The sequence below is a fragment of the Quercus robur genome, chromosome 1 (genome assembly GCF_932294415.1).
Source record: "Quercus robur chromosome 1, dhQueRobu3.1, whole genome shotgun sequence".
Classification (NCBI taxonomy): domain Eukaryota; kingdom Viridiplantae; phylum Streptophyta; class Magnoliopsida; order Fagales; family Fagaceae; genus Quercus; species Quercus robur.
In genome coordinates, this window is record NC_065534.1 from 6,469,548 (window position 1) to 6,486,318 (window position 16,771).

Here is a 16,771-nt window from a genome sequence, read left to right on the forward strand (position 1 = left end):
AGGACAATGACATATGCTTTGAACCTTATCATTCCCTCTTTTGTTGGGACAAACTACAGAAGATTAAAACACTGCTTTGCTGTGAATTTTAATTCTAGGAAGGGAAAGTAAACGGGTATAGATAGAATCAAAGACTTCTTTTATAAAAATAATAACAAAGCTTTAGCCTCAAAACAAGGAAAGATTAACACTTTCTTTGAATAAAATGGAGGTGAAATCTTGATTAATTTCATTCTTATCATAACAAAAGACAAATAAAACGTGAATGATATAAAACTTTTTTTTTGCCTAATCCTTCTTTATAAGCTAGTAAATATTGTAAATAAATACATAAAAAAAAATATTTTTAGGGATGAAAATGGGAGAAGGCATGGTTGGTGTCCTGTCTAAAAAAGAAAGAAACAAATGTTTTTGGAATGATAATAGAATATGCATTAAACAAAATAAATAATAAATATGATATGTTTAAGAAAATTAACATTATGCTTGGTTGTTGTGAAAAGAGAGAGGATGTAAATAGGGGAGAGAAAATATGAGTTTTCCATTATTGGATAGGAAGGAAAATGGGGTGGATGAGTTTCCACTCATACCGACAAACTTCAATCTCCCCAAATTGAAAAGAAGAGCGGGTGAAAATAGGAAAAAGAAATGCATTTATTATTTTGCCCTTTCAAGTCCATTCAGCTAAATTTATTGTGCATTATATATATTATGGCAATATAGTAATTCCAACAAACTATTTTTTTTATCATTTCATTTTTTCTTTGAAACTAAATAAAGGGACTTCATAAATTTATTGTGCATTATATATAATATGGTAATATAGTAATTCCAACAAACTATTTTTTTTTATCATTTCATTTTTTCTTTAAAACTAAATAAAGGGACTTCATCTCTATTTTTCATCATCTGTACAAAATAAATATTGTGGAAAACTAAAATAGCTTCTATCTTCTCATTTTTCTATCCTCCCAACATTTTATATCATTTCACTTTTCAATTCTCCCAACCAAATAGAGATCAAATTATATGTATAAAGCAAAATGCATTATCTCCTCAAACGAGGAGCGGAGCAGGTTAAGTTGGGTTGGATAAGGTTTATAAATTTTTTTTTTCATTCCTTTATATTTTTTTCCATTTCATTCTGTTATGGCCCACTCATTCTATCTGTTTTTAAATTATCAAACAAAGTGTTTTAAATTATCAAAAAGAGAGAAAAGAAAGAGAGAAGAGAAAGAAGTAGGAAAATGACTCTCGTTATGAATTTTGAATATAGAGAATAAGGATTGAAACAAATGAGACTACTGTGCTTTTTTCTGGTTTGGTTATGTTATTTATTTCCAAGACAAGGGAAAACATGTCTATATATTTACATTTGACGTCTATGCCCTTATATAAGAACAACATTGGAATGAAAATACAAGGGGTGTGAAGGTAATTTCGAGATACAAGCTACTTTATTGTGCTCCCAATCTGTCCAATTTGGGGGACACAAAAAATGTGGGGCCTAGATGGAAAGGTCATCTCTCAATCTGATCTCTGATCCCCAATTCCTACCTAAATTTAGTGAAAAAACAAAGTGTAATTTCAGATATATATATATATATATATATATTTTTTAAGTAATTTTGAAAGTGCATATATTAGTGACATTTTCCGTAATTTTGATATAGGGCAATTTGATTGGAGATGTCTAATATTGTTGTTTAAAATGATGTGAAAACTGTGGTTTAAAAAGTATTGTAAAAACATATATTTCAAATAACATCCCCAATTCCTACCATATTTCAAATAACATGTTCCAGTGTGTGAAAATAATTGTGTGTTTGGTATGTGTGTGTGTGTGTGTTTTTAAAGCTAACAAGTAGATCCCTAGTTGGAATTGAAGAATGAAGCTTTATGTGTTATCTAACTAAGTGACCCCATGGTTTTCAACATATTTACAAAAGTGCTATTGAGCAACATTGTTTGAAAAATGAAAACCGATAAGAGGAGTTTTCTAAATTCATTGTTTAAACACCTTAAAATGAACAATATAACTTAAACACTCCTAAAAAAAACACCCATACCAAATGCATTTTTGTTTTTTGTTTTTGTTTTTTTTAACTACAGTTTTTAATATTTAAACACTGAAAACTGTTGTTTGGAATCACATACCCAAAGCTGGCCCTAGGCCACTTAGGCCATTGCCAAGGGCCCCCTTACTAGAGAAAGGCCCCAAATTTGGGGGGCAAAATTTGTTTTTTTATTTATTTATTTATTTATTTGAGATAAGACAAATTTAAATAAATAGGTCTTACAAATAGAGATGTTACTAATCACAAGTAATTCAAATAGGAAAATGTTAAAAATACTATAAATTTTACTACACAATTTTTATAATTTGATGTGACAGTAAATATAATAGGTGGACTTCAACAAACTATTAAATTCATTTTTGAATGAATTTTTGTGATTGGTGATATATTTTTGTAATTCTCATGTTGTATAATTCTCATGTTGTAAATTTTATACTTACAACATTAGTTTGTAGTAAAATTTGTTATAACTTTAGCATTTTCTATAAATAAATAAAAAAAGTCATATTAAAAAGTAAAAAGAATGGTTTTTTTTTTTATATATATATAAATATTATATAAAATGCTAGTTAAATATTATTTAAGTGATAATATAAAGCCCCCATATGAAGATTTCACCTTAGGCCTTAGAAACGTTTAGGTCGACCCTCATACCAAACAAGCCCAGACTACATGGCATATGTAAATTATTTTCTTCTATGGGAATACGTAAAATTATATTAGTAACAATTTATTGAGAGCGGAATTATAATTTCAAAAATGAGGAGCTAATATAACAATAAAAATAAAAATCTAACCAATTGTATGTCTTGAACATATTGGAATACTTCTCTATGCATGTCTCTAGTGTATTGGAAGGCAAAACATAAAAATAAATAAATAAATAAAAAAGAAAAATGAATTCCTTTGATTTTGGATAAAAAAGACATAAAATATGCTTATAATGAATAAAATATATCTAAAAATATTAATTGTCATATTTCTACTATGTCGTGTCTTACTTTTTTTTCAATAATTGTCACATTGACCTATCTCATGTCGTGTTTTTGTCCACGTTTCTTAGGTTGTGATATAAAAAAATCTTGTTCTTGGAGTCATAATATCACATCGTATACATTCATTTGCCTACTGCAAATTTCATAAAATAAAATTGTAGAAAGGGAGTTGTAATATGACTTAAGCTTTGTTCGTGTTTTTATTTTTTATTTTTTATTTTTTATTTTTTAATTTTAATTTTTTTTCTCCGAATAATATGCTGATTTTTAAGTGCTTTGTTATAGTTTCTTAAGTGTTAAACCTTATTTTCTCCAATTCAATTCAATCGTGTCGTTGCATTAACCAATAAACTATATAGTTGAATTTATATATTTTCTCCAATTCAATTCATGAGAAGATGGTTTAATTTAATTATTCTTGAAAATAATAATATTATATTTGATATATTGATCAATACAATTATGTGGTTTTTTTTTTTTTTAGAAGAATACAATCATGTGGTTGAATGTAATTACAAAATTTAAAGTACAACATAACTAAAATTTGACATTTTCCCTGGATTGGATTTTAGTCCCAAAAGAGGGCATAAAAGACAAATCTGGATTGGATTTTGGTTGGACTGGACCGAAGGAAAGTATTTGGAATTCAAAGATATTGAACTTCAGCTTGGCCCAGGTTGCTTGGGGCCTTGGGCTACGTCCCTGTGTTTAAAGAACAATTTGCTTTTCTTTTTCATTTTTTTTTTTTTTTTTTTTTTGTTATCTGTCTCAGTATTTTTACTGTTTCTATCACACTATAACAATGCCTCTTACGCTGTTTATTTATAGAAGAAAAATGTACAGATAAAGCTTTAATTGAAAGAGTAACTTTCTGCTTTGAGCATCGCCATTGGTGGTGGTGGTAAAATTTAGCTATTTTACCACCTCAAACTCCAATTTAGTGCCCAACATCGGTGAAGCCAAAAGCAAATGAATAGTGTATATTATTTAGTGCCCAACATCTTGGCAATTCATTGTAGCAAGAAGGCATAAAAAAAAATTATTTTATCACTTAGTTGGTTTCGTGGCAGAGAGAAAGTGAGAGAAAAATGAATAGTATTTGCCTGATGGTAAAAATAAGATTATTGATATAGGGTGTGTTGTGAAATTATGTGTTAAAATAGATAAAATAGTTTTTTGAGATATTAAATGCTACAAATTTTAGCTCCATCGATGTGAATGCTCAATAATAGCTCTAACCTTCTCTGTAAATTTAGGATGTGTGTCTTACATGCAGCCTGTATGTCTTAAAAGCAGTCCATATATAGTATGGGGAGATATTTAACAGGATCAAACTTATATCAAAATATAGCCTTTTAATAAGTTTATGTTTGTTGATATAAGTTTAAAACAACCCTGTTTGAAAAAAAAAAATGTATTAAAATGCATTATTGAGCAAAATTTGTCTTTGAGATGAGTCATTATGAAAAATATTTGCCCGAAAACTAGCACTTTTTTTTTTTCAACTTTCAGAAACTAGCAATTAAAATCAATGAATTTGTTAATTTAATAGGGTTATTTGTGGATCTAAGAATTTAAATCTGAGGGATTTGATAAACAATTTCCTTACTTTAGATGAAAATTAACAAAATATGACAGATTTTGAACTTTAAGGATTATACCAAATTATATTATGAATTAGTAATAACAACTTAATTCTAGTAATTTTTATATCAGGGAAAAACATAACAATTTTAAATCTGCATATTAATAAAGGATTTTTTTTTTTAATTTACAATTTTGTCAATTCAAAAAAAAAAAAATCAACTTTGAATAAAATCATACTTAAAAAATTCTCACCCAAATATGAGACTCCACAAAATACTATATTCCCTCTATCTTTATTTTTTTAATATAAAATTTGATAATTATAATATTTATTAATATGATTTATTATGAAACAAAATACATTTGGTTCATATATTGTTTGATATCAATACTTTTTGAGTCTTGATTCTCAAAAAAAAAAAAAAAAAAAACTTTTTGAGTCTCTTAAAAAATAGTTGTTCGTCAAGAATCTTGTAATTCAAATTCTAATATATGTTGGCGTTTAAACATTAAGATTCAAATTCCTATTTTCAAGTTAAGAAAATTGTTGCAGTTCAAACCAACTTTTATGGCATATTGGCATTAACAGCCTGCCATTCCCATTCGTATTGGAATCCAGTCATACTATCTTTGCCACTAATAGACATGCCACATAATAAGAGATGCTAGTAAATCCATTCAGATACACACATTAATTTGGAAAAATACTAATTTAATTACCATCATATGCCATTTGACCAAATATTATCACCAAAATCTCAGGAAACCAACAAATATACCCCAAAATTTAGGGAAATTATTGTGTACTCTCGGAATACCATAAATGCGCACTCTCTTCTCTCACATGAATGATGAGTTCCATTGGTACTTCGGGAGTATCTAATAATTTTCCCAAAATTTAACACCCTATAAAAGAATAAAGCATTTGCATAATAAGTTTATGCAAAAATTTATGTCTATTTTAGTATAAAAATCTATTTTTTCTATTTTACACAATTATTTTTCAAAAACACTCTTATCAAATTATTTATTTTATATTACATTTCATTAAAATATTATTTCTTTATCCATTTTTTTTACTACACTTTCAAATCATCTTTCACTCTTTCAATATAATCTAAATTTTCACAAATACATGAATTTTTTTTTTAGATAGTTTCAACATATAGTATCCATTCCTGAAAATAGCTCTGTACCATTAGATTAAGAAACCAATCGATTTTTGGTGTAGGCGGAACTGAACTTCGGATCTCTTATTCAACCATCAAAACTTTACATAAATTAAACAAGAAAAAAAAAAGTGTAAAGAACTAGAGACAAACAAAACCTAACGTTCAAAGGTTCACAACATGTCAAAGTCCATATAACGTTCATCTTCTATATTTTGTCGTTGTGCTTTAAACCTTTCCCTCTCAAAATCCGAAGTTCAAAAAATTTTCAAAATACAAAAACACAGATACACACACACAACAAATACATAAAAATAGAAAGTACAACTTCAAAAATTTATTATTATCACCCAAAACGACCTTTCAAAATTCAATAAAACGATATATAGTAGCTTCAATCACGCTCCCAAAATCTCTCTCTCTCTCTCTCTCATTCACATTTAAAACCAGCGATGAAAGAAGAAGAACAAGAAGCCGATACCGAACTCGGCTTCGAAACCGGCGGCGCGGCTCTGGTTTCTCTGGCGCCGTTTTCTTCGACTCCTGCGCGTCGGCTCTCGAGTAACTTTGCTCAGCCGAGCCGTCCGATCCTCTCGGCTAAGCGGCTCGCATGGGTGTCACTCCAGGGGCGGCTCGTCAACGCCGAGGAAGCCAGCTCGGCTAAAAATGTCGGCTTGAGCCGAGCCGAAGCCGTGGCTTGGGAGCTCTTTACTCCTGTCCAGAGGTTCCTCATCGTTGCCGTGATCGGCGTCGCCGTCGCCGAGTCGAAGAAGAACCGGCTCATTTGGCAGCTCACAGAAGCTGTGGAACTTAGGGTTCGTCTTTCTCTCTCTCTCTCTCTCTTCAATTTAATGCATGACTTAATATTAGGGTTTGTTTAATTTACTTTTACATTGTAATTATTAGTTTTTGTTTGTTTGTTTTAAAAAGCGTTTTGCTTTTGGTTTGAAGGCCTAATTTTTGAGCTCATTTGCATTGTTCTGCTTGTATTTAATAACTGGGTTTGTTTATTAATCATATTTTAATTTTAATGTTGGGTTTATGCTTCGTTACATAAATAATAGGGTTTAGATTCTGTGATTCAGATTCTGGTATCGTTTAATCTTAGTGTAATTTGTAGTTTATGCTTGAATTTCTTCATTAGGGCCTTTTGGTTTGCTGATTTCCTTCTGCGGTTGGTTTAATGTTGTGATTTTCCTTGAATAATTGGGTCTAATTTTGCTTTTGAATCTAACCTTGAGCAAAAATTGTAACAATTCAGTAACAATTTTTTTTTTTTTTTTTGGGTGTATAGAATAGCAAATTTTCAGAATAGTTTCTAGAGTTTGATACTTTGAATTTTGAATATTCAACTAGAATAAAAATTCAATAAAGATTTTTTTTTAATAAAAAATTATCCTTTATTTGAAGAAAGTTATAATGACTAATTTGATAATAGTTTCTACAGTTTGATACTTCGAATTTTGAATATTCTTCTAGAATCAAAATAAATAAAGTTTGATTTTTTTTTTAAAAATAAAAAATTATACCTTATTTGAAGAAAGTTATAATGACTAATTTGATTTGAACTTTTTTTTTTTCTCAAATTATTCTTCAGGATCAGGTACTTTCAAGCATGCAACAGAAGCTTGACAATCTGTGCAAGCTTGGCAATCAGGGAGAGCAGGTTAGTATTGTTAAGGACCACCACTCAGAAAGTTGAAATGACTAATTTGATTTAAGGTTTTTTATTTTATTTTATTTTTTTATTTTAAAATTTAATAATTGTTTTGTTCCAAATTATTCTTCAGAATCAGGTGCTTTCAAGCATGCAACAGAAGCTTGACAAAATGTGTGAGGAGGTTGATATTGTTAGGGACCACTCAGATGGTGGGGTTGAAACTACATTCATCAAGAAGGCAGATTCACCATGTGAAGAAGCATTCGGCTCTGACGCAGTTAAATTCATTGATTGCGGCTGTTGGCTCTGTGATAAACATCGTGACTTGGAGGTAAGAATTCATTTTTAACAGTTTTCCAGTGTCCCTGTTAAATGGCTTCAATTCCCTTAGTTATTTTCTTAAGTTCGGTTTCAGGATAACTCTCTAAGGAAATCTTCAACTGGGGATGAGATAATTCAATATAAAATGTCATTCTCAAATGATGCTGAACCAGAAGAGCGTCGGATGTCTGATTTGTCAGATTGGGCTTCAAGTGTCACATCTGCTGCTGACATTCAGGTAATGTGGAGGGCAAGAAGCATTATTGATTATAGTGATTTGTAAATATAGAACAATCTCATATTAATGTTCAGTAGACATTGACTTATCCAAAAAAAAAAAAGGTTCAATAGACATCTGATTTTGCAATTAATGATCACTTAAGTTAGTTCTTGTGATTTAGAATTTTTTTTTAATAGAAGAGGTTCTTGAGTTAGGGTACTGAATGTGCATTGTTTTTCTTGTTCATGCACTTCCTTTTGAATTTTATGAAGAGAGAGACAGTGAGACAAGTATATTTCAATAGGAAATTTTTGATTCCTTTATAACACTAATTGACCTTAGCACTTTATATGATTATGGTTGGGGAGGGTGGTGAAGTTGAACAATCTTAAGAAGACCTTATGGGCTTTACTCTCTTAGGAATAGTATGCATTACATAACCTATTTGGCAGAAAATCACCATGGACCAGGACGTAGTTATGAAATCAATCTATAAGTTGATTTGATAATATAAAATGCAGGGAATTAATTTTTCTGAGCTGGACAGGACCTTTTTTTTTTTTTTTTTTTTTTTTTTTTTTTTTTTCTGTTATTTATTGTTGAGGATGATTGGAGATTACCTTAGCTATTTATTTGTATTCTACACGATTTCTTCAAGTGTTTTTTTTTCTTTCAAATAGTTGCCTTTCAGTCATCTTGTGCTTGCAACATTACACATTGATTTGATTTTAGTTGATGATTGGGATATTGTTATCGGATGATCCTTTTTGGTTGTGTAAATTTTCTACCAATACTGTCTCAAAATACCTTCATATAGGTCTATGATTAAAAAGTGAATCCTAATTTTTACTGTCATACACAGAATAGACTGGCAATGGGTTAAGTAAATACTCATTTCATTTTTTTAACCAAGAATCAGAGAGAGGGTAAATGAACAAGAAATGTTTAAAAAGATAATTAAGTTCTATAGAGATATGTTTTGTGTATTTCTAATGCCATATGGTGCATTTATATTAGATGAACACATTGGCAGTAGAACAAGACATTTACAACCTCAAGAGGGACTGTGAAGAGAAGGATGCCACCATAAAGAAGCTATCCACTTTGCTCCAATCATCTGATGTTGCTGGTTCAAAGGTAATGATCTATTTATAATCCTTTTGGCATTTTGTTCTCAACAAAGCTTTTTATTTGATCAATCTATTTCCTTCATAACAGAGGATTTCAGAGTTAGAAGAAATTATACGTAGGAAGAACATGATAATCACAAGACTGAAGAAGGACATGGTGGTCCTAGAGCAAAAGGTAAGAAGAAGGTGGTCACAATCTGGTGGCTGTACAGTTTAGAGATGGCATAATTACAGTACATAGAGTACAAGTAATCTTTGCAAACCCCCCCCCCCCCCCCCCCCCCCCCACAACTGCGCCCCCCTCCTCTCTTCCCCATTCATTTTATTATTATTGGACTTCCTTGCTTTTTGCTGTTTGTAATGATATAGTCAGATTATGCACTGCCCTTCTATGTTAAATGATGGAATTATCACCTTTTATCATTTAAAAAGGATATCCATACCAATGGTACTACCTATGTGAAATTCAATGAGGAAAAGCTTTGCATATTTGAAAAAGAAGAATATGGTGTTAGTTGGAAATGTAGGCAACAAATGATCTATTTACAAAAACTTTTTTCCAATGTTTACTTGTTGGGTTACAATGTAATTGATATTGTGTCTAAAAGAATTTGATAATGATGTATTACCTATCGAAAAAAGAATTTGATCATGATGTTTTGAATTTTATAACTAAAATATAATTAAATACAGGTGGTTCACTTCACAAGGCTTCGGAGATCTTCCTTCTCTGCCTCAGACTCAACCAGTGAGAAACTTCCATGCATGACAGATAATCTCCTTTATGATATGGATAGTACTACTAGCCCTTCATCTTCTGATTCAGATTGCTCCTCTGCAAACCGGTCACATGCTCGTGTTGCTAAAATTGAAGAGATTTCTGTTAAGAATAGCAACTGTGCTTCTACAGGAAATCAGATGTCAGTGCCAACAAAACCTTCTGGTTCCATTGTGAGACCAACTGATTGGCGCTCAAAATCTCGATCAGTGAGTCCGCTTAAAGAAATATCTACAAATTGGAAATCTGATGCAATGTCTTCTTCAAGGCAAAAGCAGTTAGCTGGTGGAGACTCAAGAAAGAGTAAAAGGCGACACCTAGCTGGATCTAAGGATGCAACTCCTCAAAAGAGATGGACATAGTGAGTGCCATGCAATTTTAAATTGACTAATTCTTGATCACTGTTATGTTTTCACATTTTGATTCTAGCATTTAATTTGTTACACTATTGCTTTTTCGTTCTCAAAATTTCTAACAATAAGTAGACCCTAGTGTTTGAAATGACAAATCTTTCAATTTGGATTGAAGTTGAACTGAATTCTTATTGCAGAAATGTGATCGGATTTGGTCTGAACATGTGAACTTGTCCCTTCTCATTTCTGCGTAGTTGGACATTTCAATTCCCTCTGCAATGATTTAATATTGTAAATTCACATCCAAAATATTATGATAGCTTTTATTTATTTAAGTTATTCTTTTCCTCGTATATCATTGTTTTAGTTGATTTCATACAGGCTTTTTTTTTTTTTTTTTGGTGGAGTGGGAATGTATTATATCTCATGTCTTTGTTTTTTGCTGCTTCTTGTAGGTTGAATGCAGGATATGTGAGTTAAGTATTCAAATATATCTCCAATTTGGTGAGAAGATGCTTCGCATTTTCAACCTAAAGCTTGGGACATATGCTAGTATATATAGGAGCATTTCTGTCTTTTTTTTAGTGATCATATTGCTGTTGACTTTATATATTTGTAGAAATACGGTACCTTCTGGATATAATAGTTTAGAGGGATAATTGGAAAAATAATCTTTTGGGACCAAACTTCTGTTTTGGATGTATGTGAAGATGCTTTAAAAAAAAAGGTGAAGGTGCGGTTAAGACAATATATAATTATATAGGTCCATGTAAAGAGTTATGAGCATGGAGATAAATCTTTATATAGTGGCATGCAACTTGGCTCAACCAGGACCAGAAGCTTGAGTATAGCTGCATAGGTCCATGAGCATGGAGGACCCATTCAGATTTATACTTAATGAAGGAGTTAAATGCATCACACCTATAAAAATTTGCACCAGCAGTTGACAAATTACCCTTAACAAAGACATAACCAGCAACAACAAAAGCAAGTTTGGATACAGGGTAGCTATGAAGCATAGCCATTGATGAGGGGATGGAAACTTCAATCACCACCGATTGGCGATTATTAATAATATTGTTTTAACATTACAAAAACAAGAGAGCTAAACAAAAAGATCAAGGGAGTGAACGAAATAAGAGTGATGTACGGATTGCAAACATCTAAAAAAATAGAGATGCTATATATCTCTGTGCACCAACTGAAAAAGATCTGAAGGAAGAACATTGATTAAAGTTAGCCCAGTTACTTTATCCCGAAAATACAAAACAAACAATGAATTACACCAAAGGATTACACATATTCAAGAACAGCTTTTAAACTACTGTGTAAAGAATGAATCAATATCCAAATGATCTCTTCAAATGCATTTACCATCTAATTTCAGACCAGAGTGGACTTCTGTCCGAGTATTGTGCCCCTTCATCTTGAGAACTTTGAAATGGATTGTGAAAATTGACAGGTTGAGGACACTCGAAATTCTCAGATGTAGACCCTGTCTGAGAAGTTTCTTCTTTCTTGAGTGAATTTTCTCTAGTATTCCTTCCTTGTTTTTCCACTTTATTAATCTGGCAGAGGACATACTCTTCCTGCAATTCAATGAAAAAAAAAAAAGCATTTAGAAACAAACAGTTCATATAATAATCGACTTAATATTGACTGTGGATGAGAATTAACAAAATTGTTCTATAACTTTATATATCTTTACTTCAATTTAATTTCCGAACAATTTTTTTTTTTTTGATGATCTAATTTCCAAACAAATAATACAGAAACAACAAGATATATTATATTCTTCAATATAAAAGATTTTATCATGATGCTATTTCCTTGCAAGTAAAGCTGGAAACAGAAAAAAAAAATTATATACTAATTATAATAATAGAACCCTATATAAAATCTCCGATTAATAATAATAAAGAAACAAAAGAAAAAAAAAATCAAGAAACATACAAATATCAACTAGAAACTGAACGCGTTGAAAAAAAAAAAAAAAAAAACTTACCAATAATAATAAGAAGAAAAAAAAAATCAAGAAACAGTGCTATAATTCTATATAGAAAATTAATATATAACATGTTGAAAGACAAAAACAAATAAAAAAAAAACCTACTTATAACAATAAAAGGGAAGAAAAAACCAATAAGAATCAAGAAACAGTATAAAGAAAACCAAAATTTTAAATAATTAAAAAAAAAAAAAAAAAAACTTACATCATTGCGTATGCTTTTGAAGACTCCATCGAGTCTGTACTCGTGCATGGTCCATCTACCATTGGCATCAAACCCTTTCCTCGCAACAAAGCTGAAGCTCCTCTTAGACCCAATATGTTTACATTGTCTTTTGTTGAAAACGACACGTTCTTGTTCTTCATCGTCATCAAGATCATAAACTTTGACATCGTTTTGAGCTTTCCAGGTGCCAAACTCCGTGGCTCTCTCCACTCTTTTCCCTTTGTTTCTACCCTTAAGTTTAGTGTAAAAATAAAGAGTTTGCGTTCCAGTTCTTTCAAAGTGTTTTCTCCAAATCTTTGGGTCACCATACACGTCACAGTCCATCACTGGATTGGTGTAACCAATGGGTTTGCCGATGATCTTGTTGAGAAGATAAAATTTGATCAGTTCTCTTTTGTGAGGACGAAATCTGATATATGGTTCATCCATAAATTCAGAACTTGTACATGTAAATTTATTCTCCATATATATATTCAATGGTAATGAATTTTTCTCAAGTATGAATAAAAAGGATGTAAATAAAGGGGTGGGGTTTGATTGCAGAGAGTAATGATTCCCTCAAAGAATAGAAGATCGAAGAGGAAGAGGAAGGATTAGAAACTGTGAAAGTATAGTAATGAATATAGTGGTAGAATGGTAGGGTTTAATTTGCTCATATTATTATATATGTACATGCATATACTACGTACGTCTCCAACTCGGAATTGGAAATTCTTTCTAAAGTCGGCGGCAGTGATATTTACTATTTACCTCCTCTCCACTCGTCACAAAATATTTTTACTACTTTTATTTTTAAACATTTTTTTTCTCACTCTTTTTTTTATATACAATTGTTAAGATTTAATTTAATTTTTTTTTTTTTTTTGTCAACTATCAATTTTAAGCTATTATCAGGTGCAATACCTTAAGGGGTTGCTTGATCCGGACAAGTTAAATTATGTTAATTAATAGTTCAATTAGGTAACTACTTGACAAAGTGAATTAAGATTAATTTTTTTTTGTAGGGTTTAATCGTTGACTTTGATTATATATAATCATATCAGTGATGGTTATTGTGACTTTAAATAATGAATAATGATAGTCACACACTTTTGTTTTTTTTGGGAGCAAGAAGTAGGTGATTATGTAGTTAATAGTTCAATTAGGTAACTAGTTGTACAAAGTGAATTAAGATTAATTTTTGTAGGGTTTAATAGTTGACTTTGATCATATATAATTATATCAAAGGTTGTTATCATGAGTTTAAATAATGAATAATGATAGTCACACATTTTTTACTACTTTTATTTTTAAACTTTTTCTCACTCTTTTTTATTTCATGGTTAAGATCGATTTTTTTTTTTTTTTTCAATTCTCAATTTCAAACTATTGCATTAGGTGCAATACCCTAAGTAGTTCACTTGATCCGGACAAGTTAGGTTTTATGGTAGTTTTTTTTTTTTTTTTTTTTTGGAGCAAGAGGTAAGTGGTTATGTTGTTAATAGTTCAATTAGAAAACATGTTGTACAAAGTGAATTAAGATTTTTGTAGGGTTTAATAGTTGACTTTTTTTTTTGGTTAAAGGGGAATACTGCATTAACTAGCCATAAAAGGCGAAGTGTTGGCTAAAATCCTTAAGGAGTACAGACCAGAAGCATCAGAATCTAAAATAATACAAAGTTCTTCCGATACAGGAGTGTCTAAAACAACAAAATCCCCATCAAGGGTGCAGCCCCCTTTAGCAAGATAATCTGCACATCTATTCGCTTCCCGAAAGACATGGCTGATCCTGCCTTGTTGGAACTGACGAAAGAGGAACCTGCAATCATTAAGCAAAGAAGAAAAGGAGTTATTGTAAGGCCTGGAAGAGTGAAGAAGGTTGACCATAGTTTGAGCATCCAACTCAACAAGAAGCTGTGAGATGCTAAGCTTGGAAGCAAGCAGTAAACCATCCTTCAACGCCCAAAATTCTGCTATGATACTAGAAGCAAACCTGATATGCCTCATGTATCCTTTGACCTACTTCCCTTGATGATCACGTATTAGACCGCCCCCACCCGCCTTACCCGAATTTCCAAGAGTAGCCCCATCAGAATTAAGTTTAAACCAGTCAATGGGTGGTCTAAACCAGCGCACATGAATAGCTATATTGTGCTTCGTTTTTTGAGTTTTACTCACACAATAAAAATACTCTCTCACAGCCTGGATACAAGAAAGATATAGCTTTGGGTTGGCTGGGCAGTTTTCAAAAACAACCTTATTTCTATGCTTCCATAACCACCAAACAGCAAAAGGAAAGATGAAGCACCAGGGAAGACCATTTGCTTGAATATTTCTGCTGCACAAGCAATTATTTTTAAGCCAAACTAGCAGATCAAGACTAAGAAAATCAGTAAGAACTTGAGGCACTCCAATGGATAACCAAAATTTCCTCGCAAAAGGGCAATCTCTAAGTGTATGTATGATAGACTCCTCTTGCACATTACATAAGGGGTAGAGCACAGAGCAATCAATTCCCCTGTATTTAATCACTTGCTTGGTAGGTATGCTAGCATGGTTGCACAACCAAAGAAAGTGCCTTATTTTTGGCATTGTATCCACACCCCAAACCCAGCAACTTGAGAATGAGGGAGGTTTAGGCTGGTCAGATATAGTCAAAAGGTAGGCTGAAGCCATATTGAATTCTCCATCGGCTAAAAACTTCCACATCAAAGAATACTCTCTCTCACCAAAGGATTGGATAGAAATGGCTTGGATTCTATCAATGACCACCCTAGGAAGAACGAAATAATTTTTTTCAAAATTCCAATACCCATTTTGATGAATATTAGAAATAGTATGAGATTCCTCATGTTGGGCAAGAGGGCCTTCAATCAATTCTCTCATAGTATTGCCCTTCACCCAATTACTTTCCCAAAAACTCAGCTTCAACTTGTTTCCCACTTTCCAGCAAATGCCTTGCTTAAAGATAGGAAACCCCACTTTGATTGCAGCCCAATTAGAGGAGCAAGGAAGCTTATCCAGGTCTAGAGAGTCCCGGCGATGTTGAGAGCAGTATTTACTCAATAAGACCTTTGCCCACAAAGAATCCTTGTCTTGGTAGAGTCTCCAATTGAGCTTGGCAAGCAAGGCAATGTTTTTGGCCCTTGCTGCCTGAATGCCGAGCCACCCCTCATCCTTAGGCTTGATTATTTTGCTCCAACCCACAAGGTGAAACTTTCTCTTCTCCGTAGATGAGCCTCACAGGAAATATCTATTTACTTTATCAAGCTTTTCACATAAATGGATCGACAAAGCAACCCCCTGCATAACATAATTTGGAATTGCAGCCATGATAGATTTGACAAGAACCGTTCTTCCAGCAAAAGATAGGAATTTAGATTTCCACCCCGAAAGCTTAGAGATAACCCTTTCCGCAACAAAGTTGTACCTATTCCGAGCTGCACCTTTGTGATTTAGGGGTAAACCTAAGTATTTTCCAAGATTCGAGGTTTCAATATCAAGCACACCATAGATATCCTCTCTAATGTTTGGGGGAACATTAGGCGAGAAATAAATGCGAGATTTTTCAACATTAACCAGCTGCCCGGAATCCTTGTAGAAAATACTTAGCACCTTTTTAATGGATTCAGCACCTGCCTTATTAGCTTTGGCAAACAGCATAAGGTCGTCTGCGAAGAAAAGGTGTGAGACACCCAAACTTTGTCTAGAAGCTTTTAGAGGGATCCAATCTTTCATCCTACAACTTTCATTGGATGAGAAATCCAAGATACTCCATGCTAAGAATGAACAAATACGGAGAAAGGGGGTCGCCTTGACGTATCCCTCTCGTGGGCTTAAAGGAGCCTGACTTACCTCCATTAATGAGAATAGAGATAGTCGTGGTTGACACATAACTCATAATCAACTTAATCATCTCATTAGGAAAACAAAAAATTTGGAGGATTTTTCAAATGAATGACCACTCAAGACGATCATAAGCCTTCACAAGATCAACCTTGATAGCCATGAAGCCCACTCTACCCTTCTTTTTATCTAAAGAATGAATAAGTTCTTGTGCAACAACAACATTGTCCAAACCCCGTCTTCCCGGGACAAAGGCAATTTGATTTGGTGAAATAAGTTTATCTAATAAGGGTCTAATGCGGCCAACAATGATTTTTGTAACCACCTTATAGATGGTGTTGCATAGACTAATCGGTCTAAAGTTACTCAAGCTTTCCGGGATAGTGCATTTAGGGATAAGTGAAATCAAGGTCTCATTAAG

The 16,771-nt window shown here is 32.2% G+C and overlaps 2 protein-coding genes across 2 annotated transcripts; one reads left to right on the top strand and one right to left on the bottom strand.

Annotated features, from left to right (window-relative positions):
• Window positions 1–6,112: 6,112 nt before the first annotated feature.
• On the top strand, window positions 6,113–10,977 carry LOC126718023 (uncharacterized). The gene is made up of 8 exons (XM_050420050.1): window positions 6,113–6,644; window positions 7,427–7,495; window positions 7,620–7,820; window positions 7,905–8,048; window positions 9,048–9,167; window positions 9,249–9,335; window positions 9,854–10,299; window positions 10,747–10,977. Coding segments are annotated over exons 1-8 (1,431 nt in total). The 5' UTR covers window positions 6,113–6,281; the 3' UTR covers window positions 10,748–10,977.
• A 478-nt stretch (window positions 10,978–11,455) lies between these two features.
• On the bottom strand, window positions 11,456–13,120 carry LOC126713593 (protein CUP-SHAPED COTYLEDON 1-like). Its single transcript, XM_050413378.1, has 2 exons — window positions 12,505–13,120; window positions 11,456–11,880 (listed from the first exon to the last, which is right to left on the bottom strand). Exons 1-2 carry the CDS (start codon window positions 12,988–12,990, stop codon window positions 11,662–11,664), a joined length of 705 nt encoding a protein of 234 aa, XP_050269335.1. The 5' UTR covers window positions 12,991–13,120; the 3' UTR covers window positions 11,456–11,661.
• Between the last annotated feature and the right edge of the window lie 3,651 nt (window positions 13,121–16,771).

Excerpts from the sequence above, each read along its gene's own strand:
- LOC126718023 (XM_050420050.1), top strand. The coding sequence starts at position 6,282 with ATGAAAGAAGAAGAACAAGAAGCCGATACCGAACTCGGCTTCGAAACC. Across the intron at positions 8,049-9,047 it reads CATCTGCTGCTGACATTCAG|ATGAACACATTGGCAGTAGA; the intron begins GTAATGTGGAGG and ends CATTTATATTAG. Across the intron at positions 9,336-9,853 it reads TGGTGGTCCTAGAGCAAAAG|GTGGTTCACTTCACAAGGCT; the intron begins GTAAGAAGAAGG and ends AATTAAATACAG.
- LOC126713593 (XM_050413378.1), bottom strand. The coding sequence starts at position 12,990 with ATGGAGAATAAATTTACATGTACAAGTTCTGAATTTATGGATGAACCA. Across the intron at positions 11,881-12,504 it reads TCAAAAGCATACGCAATGAT|GAAGAGTATGTCCTCTGCCA; the intron begins GTAAGTTTTTTT and ends ATTGAATTGCAG.